The sequence below is a fragment of the Callospermophilus lateralis genome, chromosome 5 (assembly GCF_048772815.1).
Source record: "Callospermophilus lateralis isolate mCalLat2 chromosome 5, mCalLat2.hap1, whole genome shotgun sequence".
Lineage (NCBI taxonomy): Eukaryota > Metazoa > Chordata > Mammalia > Rodentia > Sciuridae > Callospermophilus > Callospermophilus lateralis.
Genome location: NC_135309.1, coordinates 64,909,580 through 64,922,474, shown reverse-complemented (window position 1 = coordinate 64,922,474; position 12,895 = coordinate 64,909,580). Strand labels below are relative to the sequence as shown.

Genomic DNA, 12,895 nt, shown 5'->3' with positions numbered 1-12,895 from the left:
ACAGTTAGAATTAAGTAGGTCTTTCTGTTCTGGACTCAGCTTAGACATCATTTTCTCCAGGATACCCTTGTTCCCATGCCTGGTAAAATCCCCTCCTCTTAGAGCCCATAATACCCCATAACTGACTCCCATTGCATTGCTTCTGATCCTGAATCACACTAAATAGTGCAGCATTTATCCCTTTTCTCTCACCCAAATGGGCCCAAACTTCCCTGATTTGGGAAGTATGTGCCCAGATATGGCTTGGAAATCACTGACCTTGTGAGGAGGTCAGTCCTCTCAGCCACTTTCTTCATTTTTCTGGTGCTCAAAAAGAAAGTGACTGGTGTTCATCTGTCTTCTTCATTCCCTGCCACTTGTTCATCTAGTTTCCAACAATGCCAGGTCAGGCCCAGGCTGGGCACTTGCTGTAACCATAGGACTTAGTTCAAATTTAGTGCATTGTTTTGTTTCCATTACATTTGTTATTATCTGTGGTATTCTACTTATGGAAAGCAATACAAGTATATCTCATATATGTAAACCAGTCTCCTTTATAAAATGAACCTATATTGGTAAAAGATGTAATTAATGTGTTTAAAACTTTGGCAAAAAACTCTTTGGATGGTGAATACAGCAATAAATGCATGCCCACATACACACATGCAAACATGCAGACATGTACCTGTGAAGGTGGCCCTGAATAACAGAAATCCTGTCATTCATGCAACTATATCCTTGATTCATGAGACCTAGAATACTGCTGTGTTTGCCACTAACTATCTTTGCTTCTAGAAGAAAAATCACTTTTCTATTTCTCAGTTTACTTGCTTTTAAAAAGAAGAGAATAAAATTAAAGTATAAGAAGATGATTTCATGTCCTGTATACCATCTCTTATGCTGTTCATTCAGTCTGAAAATAACATCACAGAAAAGGAACTTGCAGGGGGACTTATTTTAGATCTCAGAGATCTAAGATGCATAGAAGTTAAGTGACTTACCCAAAGTCACCCTGCAAATTAATGAATTGTACCCCCAATTCTGACATTCTTCTCCCTGCATATTCCCTTCTCCAAATAAACTTCTGTCAAATTAGTTACATTGTATTAAAAGAGAACACCTACATATACAATATATAAAAAACTCTCTTGAATAAGAAAAGGATAAAAGTAGTATTCATATTCAGATTGTTAACACTATTGGATAGGGAAATAGTGCACCTGAAAGCCCAGAAAGTATGCTACAGGTTTTCCACGATGTTGCAATTCTGTCCTTGTTCTTTATTTAGATTGAATACAAGAAGCCAGGAGGGAAGTGACCCACAGAAATTCAGGGAGGAGGAATAAGATAAAAAAGGTAACAAATTCACCTTTGGCTATGATATAATAAATAGAGACCAGATCCAATGACCACTTCACTTTCTGTGGATCACAAGAAAAAGAATATCAACACAATTCCAAAGGAAACTGCCCCCATTTTCAAAATGAAAATTTCAAAAACTTTTAAAGACTAAGTAAGCAATTTACATATAGGATATAGTAATTGCAATTATATAGTATAATGTTTTGCTCATTAAAAAAAAAAAAGTCTTACCCTTGTCTTTGGAAGCACACTGAATATTTATATCTGGTTAGAGGCAAATTTACCATATTCAAGATGAATCAAAACACACAGGATTAGAAAAATGTAATCAACACTTTCAACAAAATGTAAGGTAGACAGACATAACGCCCTTCACATACGTGTGTGTGCCTGTGTATGTGTTTATATACGCATATGTCTATTTACATGTGTATTTGCAGCAAATGAGAAAGATCTGGCCAAACAGAAGTTCATGTGAGAAGATGGAGAGGCTTTAAGTGATGATAAAGCTCAATGTGAGCCAAGATTAAGATATGCATGCTGGAGAGGAGAAAACCCTCAACACAAACATAACATGCAGCATTATAGTACATTAATCAAAGTAATATCTCTTCGTATTCTTCACCTGCCAGCCAATGACAAAATTCTGGTGAAGCTCTGGGAACCTCACTTTAGGAGGAATAACATCAAATCTGGTCAAAGGAGAATGATCAGTTGGTGGGAAAGGGAAAGAATCTGTAACCCGAGTCACATTGGGAATGGTTCATAGCAAGGGTTCCAGGACCAAGCAAGCCTTCTTCAAATACAAGATGTGTAACTGTTCTGGAATGCATGTGCCCCTGACCATCTCCCAAGAATGTTGTTGAAAGGACTTTGCATGGGAGATTAGACTGGCTAGCCTCAACCACAGCATTCCTTCCTCCCAGCTCGGAGATTTTATAGCTTGTGGTGGGAGAAAAACGGCATCTATTTTACATGGTAATGGATTAAATAATTTCATTTCCTTCCTAGGAAAAAAAAAATACTTTCTAGAGTACAGCATTTGACAACCAAGTCCCCAAGAGAAAAATGTGCCTATGTGTAGACAACCTTGGTGACCAGAAGACATAACAGCAACTCCATGCACCCCTTCCTTCCCAGCCCACCAAATGAGCAATAGCCAATCAGCCCAAAGAGCTAGAAATAAAGGGCAGATGGTCTCATAATCAAACCTAAACTGATGGGCCTCAGGTGGAGATCCCGATGGCCTGATCTCCTTATTTGTGCACACTGCTCAGAGCAAGGGTAGACCACTTGCATCAGGATCACTGGAGTTGCTCACCTGACATGCCTCTTCCTGAGACATATCCCTGGCCTACTGAACCAAAATTATAAGAGTGGGAACTAGTAAATTCATGTACAACAAGTTCCTCAGGTTTTTCTTATGCACACCTGAGAACCCCCATCTTAGCTCCTCAAATTTTAGTGTGCATTCAAATCAACTGGAGAGCTTGCAAGAGCTAGAGCTCTATGTCTTAGTGGGGCCCAAGAATTTGCATTTCAAACAATCTCACAAGTGATGCTGATGCTGATGGTTTTGGGAACATATTTTGAGTTACTGCCTTAGAGAATTCCTGAATCCATTAAAGAACTCAGTAGCCAGGCATGGTGGCAAATGCCTGTAATCCCAGCAACTCTGGAGACTAAGGCAATCAAGTTTGAGGCCAGCCTCAGCAACTTAGCAAGGTCCTGTCTCAAAATAAAAGATAAAATGGATTGGGATATAGCTCAGGGGTTAAACACCCCTATGTTCAATCACTAGTACACTCCCTGCCAAAAAACCTCAGACAGTATGGTAGGTAGCTCCTGAAATGATGCCCAATGATACCCCACATCCTGGGGTCCATGCCATTGGTAACCATTCCCCTTTGTGTGGGCTGGTTCTAGTTACTCACTTGTAACTAATAGAATAGGCAAAACTAAAGGGATGTCGCTTCTGCAATTTGGTCATAAAAAGACAGTGACTTGGTTCTCTCACTCTCTCTCACTCCAGTTTTTCTCCCATGTTGTAAACCTCTGAACGGAGAGGCCCTCTGGGCAGGTGACTGTGAGCAGCATCTGGCCAGCCTCTGGCCATCCACCAGTGAGGAATGGGCTCCATCCAACAACTACACAGTGTACTTAGGAGCAGATACTTAACTCATGACAAGAGCAGCCCCAGCTGACACCTTGATTGCAGCCTGTGAACCACCCTGAGCCACCCTGAACCACTTTTAAGTCACACTTGGATTCTGCCCCATAGAAACTGGGGGATGATAAATGCTGTTTCAATCCATGCGGTTTTTAAAGATAATTGACAGAGCTGTTTTGAAATCAGTATGGCACCTTTAGCCCATCCTTCAACCTATTTCATTTGTGCCCACCATAAAGGTGACAAAAATGTGTGTGTAAATATAAATAGTCAGTATGTAATGATGTACACTATTTACATATAGTTTATGTCATGATTTTCTTAATGCTCAGTTTTCAAGATTTGGCTTTTGAAAAGTTTGTGGGGGTCTCTGGGACATTATGTGGGAGCATGGCCTCCGGGCTGGAGGGAGCTGGTGAATTCCAGTCAGATCTCACCCGCTGTGTGCTTGACCTGGCCATTCTGAGGTAAGATTCTGTGATCTTAGTGGGTTCACTCCTGCCAGCCCCCACAAGCCTGAAGAGTGGCACTTCCTTTGGTTTTTGAAGAAAGAAAGGAAATTGTGGGTTCCTCCACTGGCAAGTGGCGGGATCTGTCCCTGAGAAAACTGGTGAAGAGCACATCCTCCAATCTGTCTGCCTTTTCACCAGCGTGGTGCCTGACTTCCTCACGAGGGAAGGAAGGAAGGTTCCCAGGGGCGAGGTTTCTCATTTTCTCCAGAATCACATGTCAAGAAAGTTCAATTCAGAGGTTGTGTGGTAGTGCCACCTGGAGAAGGCTCCAGAGCAAAGCCCTGAGCCAGGACTTCCCACAGCAGCTCCATCATCAGCGCCTTGTTTGGCCCGGAACGATTCCCTCTCCTCTGGGCTCCACTCTTCTCATTGTAAAATGAGGAGGCTGGGCCAGGTGGTGACTCAGACCCTCCTGATTAGGACCTAAGAGCCTACGGCAAGGAAGCAGCAGTTGTCCACACCAACTGCTCAGAGATGGGACAGCTTTCCTCAGAGGGCCAGGCCCCTGCCACTCAGCCACCACGCCCTCTCTGAGCAGCACCCCAGAGGACTGTCCTGCCACAGGGGGCTCTGGCAGATGTTGTCCAGCCTGCTCCTAATGGTTTCCTGCAGCTCTTCGTCACCCAGCAGAACGGCTGCTGCCAAGGCCAACAGGAAGTACTCAATGGCATCATGGGTATCCTAGGCCCATAGTATGGGGGCAAAAAAGAAACAGCATTAGCGAACACTTCCAGGACAGACTGGGAGGCAGTGCTGGGAACACTAGCTACTCTTCTGCTCACATCCCATTCCCATGTCCTGGTTCCTCAGGACAGTCCCTCCCCAACACCACTGTGGTCCCGTGGGCACTGCTCATCACAGTCCCCCTCCTCTGCAGGCAGAGGTGGCATCTGACCCAGACTAGGCTAGACATGACACATCATTGCCCTGGATGCAGTGCTTCAAGGGCCTGTCCATGACCCAACCTGACCTACACCACTCCCCAGGAGTCTTCTGTTTGAACCAACAGGGAAAATGGTCATTCATCCTTTAAGACTCAGGCTTGAGCCTCCTAGTAGCTAGAGGGAAAGGAAGCCAAGAAACAGAGAGAAAGGAAACATACAGAGCCAAGGCCTTCAGAGGGAGATAAGGCAATCCATGACGATGCTGGAGTACCAGCACCCAGAACTGCTGAAACTAAATCTATGCCTCAGTTCTCCAGATATTTACTAATGAATCACACATGCTGCTTAAGGTTGTTTGAGTTGAGCTCTCCCTTAGAAATCCCTTGATTGGTTCAATCAGATTGTACACACTCTATCCCTGAACCTTCCTATATGACAGAGATGAGAGACTGATGCTTCTTTGGGTGAGACTTACAAAGAGATGCCGGGTTCTCAATAACCCTCATCAGTCAATGATAAATTCAGGCCAAAAATGAAGTCTGGTCCATAGAAAGGAACAGCATGGTGGCCCTGAGGCTCCCATGAGTCACACATAGGTGAGAATCAGAATTGAGAGATAAAGGATTGCACTGAGGGACCTCTGGTAAGGGAAAGCTGAACTTGGGGACATAGTTCTAGGGTCAGAGTTGTAACACAGAATTGCAGACTTCCAACACGATTCAAGAAGTAGCTGGAAAAATAAGTTCATTCAACTCCAGCCCAGCAAGCAAGATAATAGGGTTAAAGCTTTCTTATGGCCTAGATACTCTTATAATTCATGGGTCCCATCCTTCATTTTTCTCAAATATACTAATATGCACCCACATTTCTCACTAAATAATTTTGTAAATCTTCATAAAAATGAATGGAAGTTGAGCTATGAGATTTTGTGGACATACAGTTAAGTAGTAATTTTGATTTTGATTTTGGAGCTTTTAGTTTGGGGGGGGGTCGTTTGTTTTTGTTTTCCTTGCAGGTAGCAGGGCTCACCAATCTTGTAGGCCCTCCAGGGATTCACAGGCACTATGCAATGTGCCTCAAGTTTCTGATAGATAAAGAAGTCCTAGGAGTTACAACAGAGCAAGGAGAAAGAGGAGCGATCCTTCTCCTCAGCAAGGTAGAAGCTCCTTTGAGGTCTCCGTGGGGCTTAGTGGAAAGAGCCACTGTGTCCCCTTCGAAGCCATTCCCTATGTTGAGCCAGGACTCCTCTTCTTGGTCCCTGTGGTCCTCTCAACTCCACCCCAAATGTTCCTTGCTATCTTTGGGTCAGGGAAGGGTGTGGCTGGATGGCCATTCACATGACCTTGGAAGTCTGGCTCTTACCTTCAGCTGGTAGAAGGTGAGTTGGCCCAGGCGACAATATACCTTAGCATAGTACAGCGCCTCCTTGGGACTCTGCAGCCATGGTGGGCAAAGGGACAGAGTCTTTAGGTAGCAGTCCTCGGCCATCTCATACATGTGTAGTGCGTAGTACACAGTAGCTAGGCGGTGAAAGGCCACCAGCTCCTGCTTCTGATCTCCTAGGAATTGGAAGACTGAGACAGATACCCCTGGCCAGCACTTCACATCATTTGATCGTGCATTCATTCCGTAAGACTTTCTGAAGCTCTACTAGAGGCCTGGGGCAGAGGAAATAACACAGAGGAGGCTTCTGCCTGCATGAGGCTTATGATCTAGGAGGACACAGGTATTCCTTAAAGAATTCCGCAAACAAATATTAAAATTGCACCTGCAGAGTGCTGTAAAAGAAAACGTGGGGGTCTCTGAGGGTAACCAAGTAGAGCGAGTGTGCTGGTCAGGGTTTGGTGGGATGAGTCCCTAAAGAAAAGGTTCTCCTTATTGCAGATGACACTGTCGTTCAGGATTGTGTGGCAGAATTATTTCTAAACCTCTGTAATGGGTTTCACTGAGCAGCTAGGAATTCCTTATGATGAATAGCTGTATAACAAATTCTTCTCCCCATGAAGCCTTTTCAGAGGGCTCCCTCGGGCTGCCACCAATAGCAGCCACTCCCTGGCTCCTTGACCAATTCTCAGTCTCACATACACCACAGAGACCCACTCACTTAACAACCCTGGTTTCTAATGGGCCTGTGACTTCTTGTTTGGGGTTTTGGTGAGTTGATTATCTTAATAACTAACCTCTGTAATACAAAATAGCCCTTTATAGGGAACAAAGGCTTATCATTGTATCTTTGGAATATGTGCCAAGTGGCTGTTGAATGTCCCCTAAAAACATCACTTTGAAGCTTCAAAGGACCAGAAGACAAAATTAAAAGAGAAAGTGCAAAGGAGAGAAAATTCTCTGACATGGAAAAATCCAGTCACACAGAAGCACATGTATAAGGCATGTACACCACCTCTCTTCAGCCCCTGTCTGTGAGGGGTAAAATGTTCAGACAGAGCTGCCAGGGGGCCCCTAAGTCCTTCCCTGAGATTAGCAGTCAGTTATTTGGATGAGGTTTCTGCAGTATAAAAATATTAGCAAGAAAACAAGAGCAAGAGCTTCTAAGTGCAATTAGACACAATAAAGTCCACTATCATTCACATCAGATGCCCTTGAAAGTGCTCACAAGTGCCTTCAAAAGCCACCACCAAAGACTTCACTTACCCCTATATCTACTCAGGTCTTCTTAATCAGACCTGCTTTTCCTCAAGCACTAACATTCAAGACGAGGTTTCTTTTTTATTCTGCCTTTTCTGTTACAATGACTTGTTTCAATGATTGTTTCTACTAGCTTTGCTGCAAATGCAAGCTATTCTAACTATGTTGTGAGTTAGGCTTACATTACTGTTCCATGGGAAAATATGCTTTTGACTATCAACCAATTAAGAATTCAGAGCAAAGCCCTTCGGTAATGAGGGCTTTGTCTATGCATGGGATAAAATACCATTTAATTTATAGCCGGAAATGGTACTGACTGTAATATATGATGTGTGTGGCAGAGGTAACCCTAACCATGAACTCTCATGCCTAGCACTGTGCTACAGCCTTCATGTGGATTACCTCTGGTTATCACAACAACTGCTCAGGTTGGCACTGTTTTTAATCCTGCTTTGCTGATAACAAACTTAAGGCTCATGGAAGCAGATGCTTAATTAAGTTTCCCTGACAGTCAGACCTGGGATTTGAACCATGAAGTATGAATCCAGAGCCAATGCCTATGCTTTATTATCCATGCCTGACCAGTGTTCACCCCTCCCAATTTCATGAACCTGGCCATTGGGACCACCTACCTGTGACTATGCTTAGCCTGGCAGCCAGTGTGGCAAATTCCAAAGCCTTCTCGTAGCCCTGAAGGCTGATCTGCAATTCCGTCAGCTTGTTGAAAATGCGGAGCTCAGTTCTCAGTGCCTTCATCCTCCTTGCTAAAGGAACAGCCCCAACCTGAGGACAGAGGCACAGGGAGTTTAGTCTGTGGCACATGCATTCTCAAGAGTCCTGTGCTCTCCTGGCAGGGATTGAAGATGGCCAGCTGTGTTTCCATAACAGGCTCCTCTCAACTCACTCTCCTGGTCCTTGCTCTTGGTGCTTTGCCCAGATCTGAGAGGCTGAAGAACTAGAGGTCATTAGGCCTCCTACAACTGGAGCAACTGTGAGTAGGAAAGGGAAGTGACTTTTCCCAAGGTCACCTGGGAAGTGATTCACCTCTCAGCTGGGTGTTGCGTTGGTACACAGTGCTCATCTGTGAAGGACACATAAAAGTGTGTGCATAGTGTCAGGCAGTGCTCAGTAAATGCTCATTTAGGTAATTTTATGATGATGCAATTGTAGATGGGCCTCTTCATCTCTCTGAGCCTCAGTTTTCTCATCTACAAAATGCCTATGAAATAAGTGAGCAAATTGATAGTCAAAGGTATGTTTCCTGTTCTGCCCACATCTAGTCCAGTGGTGGCACATCCTTGGTACCTGCTAATGTCTGATGAGCAAATAACTGAACAAATGAATGAATATCTGAATAAATAAAATTTTAGGATCAAATAAGATAAGGAGGCTACCAAACATCAGCCAATGATGAACAACAAGGATGCATCTGCTTAACATCTGGGCATTTATTTAGTTAGTATTATTTTTCTTTACATCAACTCTGATTTTCCTGCCTCAGTCTTTGCCATAATATCTGTGGAATCATGAACTTGATTAACAGGTGTTATACATTTTAGATTTTAAAAGAACATTTTAAGACATGACTAATAATAACCTAGTAAAATGTTTTTTAGGGCCAACCCATGCACCTCTTTACATAATCTCCCACTATGCCACCAAGAGCAAGTTGCAAACACAGAGGTGTTGTTACAAACTATAAAGTACCATGCACCCATGAGATCTGATGGCGACGGGGTATTATTCCAGGAAGGATAATTTATTAAGGCTGAGAAGGACACTGAGATTATCAGATCCCTCTGCTGATTTAAGGAAAGGCGAGTATGTGAGCACTGGGCGAGGAAGGGAAGGAAGAGAAATACCAGTAAAAAGGGTCCTAGGGACCCGGCCGAAGTCCAGTGGTGCCCCTGCGCACATTCGTGGGGGACCTGGTCGCGCCCGGCACAGCCCCCGACTCACCCGATAATACTCCACCGCGCGGTGCCGGTGGCGCGTCCCATTGAAGAACACATCGCCAGCTTCCTCGTAGAGTTTGAGGGCCAGGGAGGGCTCCTCTGACTTCAAAGCTGTCTGGATGGCTGCCTGGGTGGGACAGACAGAAGGCTTCCAGATCCCCACGGGACTGGCAGGAAGCAGATCTAGACCCTGCTTTGAACCTCTGCTGAAGTTCCCCCCAAGTCGGAAATTGGACTGTAAGCTCAGAGGCAGAGAAGAAGACTCTGGGGGGTCTTGCTCTGACATTTCCCCCAACATACATGACAGATTTCTTTTAGTGGTACAAAAAAGTGATTTTTTAATAATTATTTACTTATTTAAATGTATTTTAGAGGGGAAAAAAAAGATTGATAACAGATCAAAGTTGTGGTTTCAGATAGTATTCCTTAGGAGAAAGTTAAATATAAAAAAATAAGTTGAGTCAAAGAAAAATGAGTAAATAATAGTACAAAAGACACATGAACAGAGCAAAGCCATGAGTTGAATGAATAAATGTCTGAAACCAGAAATCAGGGATCTAATCCAAAATGGTCAGAGATAGTGAAATGTGGAAAGAATACAAATGCTCTCCAGTTCACCCCAATAGTTAGTGGCAAACAAATGCCCTATCTTCTGGCCCAGTACCCCTCTCCCAGTCCCCAGGATCTCTTGGCATGAATATCACCCTCTCTGGTTCTAGCCGGTCAATTTGGAGAGAAGAGCTGCTTCCTGAAGGGCCCAGGTCAGCAGATCCCTACCAACCTGCAGGTACAGCTCCACCAGCTCGTCCTCCTGCATGAGGTAGTGGAGTCGCCCAGCCCCCAGCCAGGCCTCAGCAGCCTTGTCTGTCTCCCCCAGGTCAATGAATATACGCAGGCTCTCCTTGATGCAGGTAAGGGACCTCCTGAGGGACCTGGGAGGCAGAGAGAGACCCATGACGTAGGAGGTACCAAAGTAGCTCATGATCACTCTAGGAGGGAACAACCATAACCCAGACCATCTAGAGAACCAGCCACTGATTTAAATCTCAGTTCCCCTGGCTGTGAGTCCTTGAGAAAATATAAAACCTCTTTATGTGGTGTTTTTCCTATCCATAGGTTGGGGATGTAATGCCACCTGCCTGAAAAGGTTATTGTGAGCATTGAATGAGATAATAAAACTAGAATGTCTAGAATAGTACCTATCACATAGTAAGCACTTGATGAGTGTTCAAATATCAGTTTAATCATCATCATTATTACTAACCCATGCTCCCTCTATCTTTAGGCTGTACTATAACAATTTTTCTTTTTACCTGACACTCAGTAGACACAAAATGCGTATTTATGAAATGAATTCACAAGTGAGAGACCGTAGTGGTAACTTCAAATCATCAAAAAGGTTTCGACATTTTGGTTAAGAAGGGAGATCAAGTAAGGTGAAATTTTCAAAAAGTTGGTGCCTTAATGATGACTCTTTAATTATCTGGAAATGCTTTAATTATTTAGTACTCTTTAATTACTTGGGAAATTGTATTACATAGAAAACCCTTCTCCTGTGACAGGGATTAACGAGGGAACGAAGCATGGATAATGTGGCATTAGTCAGGTTCAGAATTCCACAATGGGAAGGACAACTGGGGATCAACAAGACAGTAGTCCTCAATCCCACAGCAATTAGAGTCACCCATAGAAATACCATGCCAGCCTGAGCCCTGGGTCTCTGGGAGTATGGCCCAGGCACCAGCATTTTGTCAAAGCTACAACAAGACTCTATTGTGTAGCCAGGAGTGAGATCCAGTCCAACTCCTTTATTTTATAGAAGAAACAGACCCAGAGATGGAAGGTGACTTGCACAAGGTTGCACAGCACACTAGAGGAAGATCCAAAACCAGAGCTCCCTTCTTCCAATGAGAAGACTCATCCCACAGTGTCCACGATTCTCAAAGCTTGATTCATGGCCCAGCTGCACTGGCCTTACCTGGGAAGCTTCATGAAACCACAGACGCACAGAGTTGCCTCAGACTGACTGAATCAGAATCATTACAGTTGCAATCCAGAAATCTAAATTCCTAAGACACACCCAGTTTCTGCTCAGGCACACCAAAGTTTGAGAACCACTGCACTAAACCACACATATCCTTCTAGAAACGATGATCAGCATCAACCACATCTGTGGACACTGAGGAAGTTCTCATTGAGACGGGAAGTTAACCACCTGCTATAGGTTTGATGTGGCTTGTCCCACGAAGGTACAAGTGTTGGAGGCTTAGTCTTTAGTGTGGCCTTTAGGAGGTGGGCTTAGTCCAAGGTCATTGGGTCACCGGGGGGCATTGCTCTCAAAAGGGATGACCTAGCTCATCTGTAGGACCCACGAGAGTGAGGGCTTATCAAAGAGCAAGACCAGCCCCTCCTGGCACTCTGGCTTCCTGGCTCGCCATGCTCTCCTGCCATCCTGATGCCATCAGCCGTAAGGCTTTCACCAGAGCTGGGCTGATAATGACCATTCCCTTGAACCTCTAAAATTGTGAGCTAAATAAACCTCTCTTTTATTTATCACCCAACCTCAAGTATTTTGTTGTAGCGATGGAAAACAGATTCATACACTCCCTCATCACAGACAACTCAGTTACCCAGCCCTTCTCCACAATGTCAGAGGCAAGCATGGCCTTGGAAAGATGAGACCCATTGTTTTCAGCAATGAGGCAGCTATTGGTCTTCTGAAAAGAGTGCCAAGGATTTGGCCCATTTAAGAACTATAAAGAAAGATCCCAAGATTTCCTTGATCCCTTGTCCTTGAAATAAGATGTACTGCCATCCGGGAGGGGCACTGACCTCTCTCAAGTGTTGGAGTGTCAAATTTGTTGCTGAGACTGTTCTGAGAACCGAAAAGCTCCATGCAATGTTGAGGTGGCCACCGACCCCCCTGAGTTGTGATAATCACAGGTCTCTTTCACTGTAGGGAGTCCTGTCTTTTCTCCCCTGCTTGGTACCCCAGGACCCCAAGCAGGATTAAGAGGTTTGGGCAGATCCGGCCTCCAATGCTCTCCCCGTTCTCCCTGGAACAGTTGATGAAGTCAGGACCCATAAATCTAATTCTGATCCTAGTTCCTGCTGTATTTTTGTTTGTTACCACTTGCTGTCCTGGGATGTCCTTGGGCTGAAGTTGTTTTCTCCAGACCCTTAGGGAGCAAGATTCGGATTCTTACAGAGCAGCCAATTCACAGAGCAGGCATTTGTTTCCTTGACTGTGGAAGAAAAGAGATTTTTCTTTCCAAGAAATGTCCCACTGGAGGATGACAAGAATAATGGGGATACTCACACATCCAGACCACAGACAGATGGAGGGTTTTCTAAAGACTGCTTCTCATCAAGATGTACCTCTGATCCCTG

General features: G+C 44.4%; 1 protein-coding gene across 1 annotated transcript in view; it reads right to left on the bottom strand.

Moving 5' to 3' along the window:
* Positions 1 to 1,238: 1,238 nt before the first annotated feature.
* Sh3tc2 (SH3 domain and tetratricopeptide repeats 2) overlaps positions 1,239 to 12,895 on the bottom strand; it is a 54,929-nt gene continuing 43,272 nt past the window's right edge. Inside the window, exons 13-17 of the mRNA XM_076856743.2 lie at positions 10,287 to 10,437; positions 9,510 to 9,632; positions 8,183 to 8,333; positions 6,270 to 6,466; positions 1,239 to 4,704 (exon numbers count right to left, since the gene is read on the bottom strand). Coding sequence (XP_076712858.2) covers positions 4,513 to 4,704; positions 6,270 to 6,466; positions 8,183 to 8,333; positions 9,510 to 9,632; positions 10,287 to 10,437 — 814 coding nt within the window. The 3' untranslated portion in view covers positions 1,239 to 4,512. The remainder of the gene's footprint in view (positions 4,705 to 6,269; positions 6,467 to 8,182; positions 8,334 to 9,509; positions 9,633 to 10,286; positions 10,438 to 12,895) is intronic.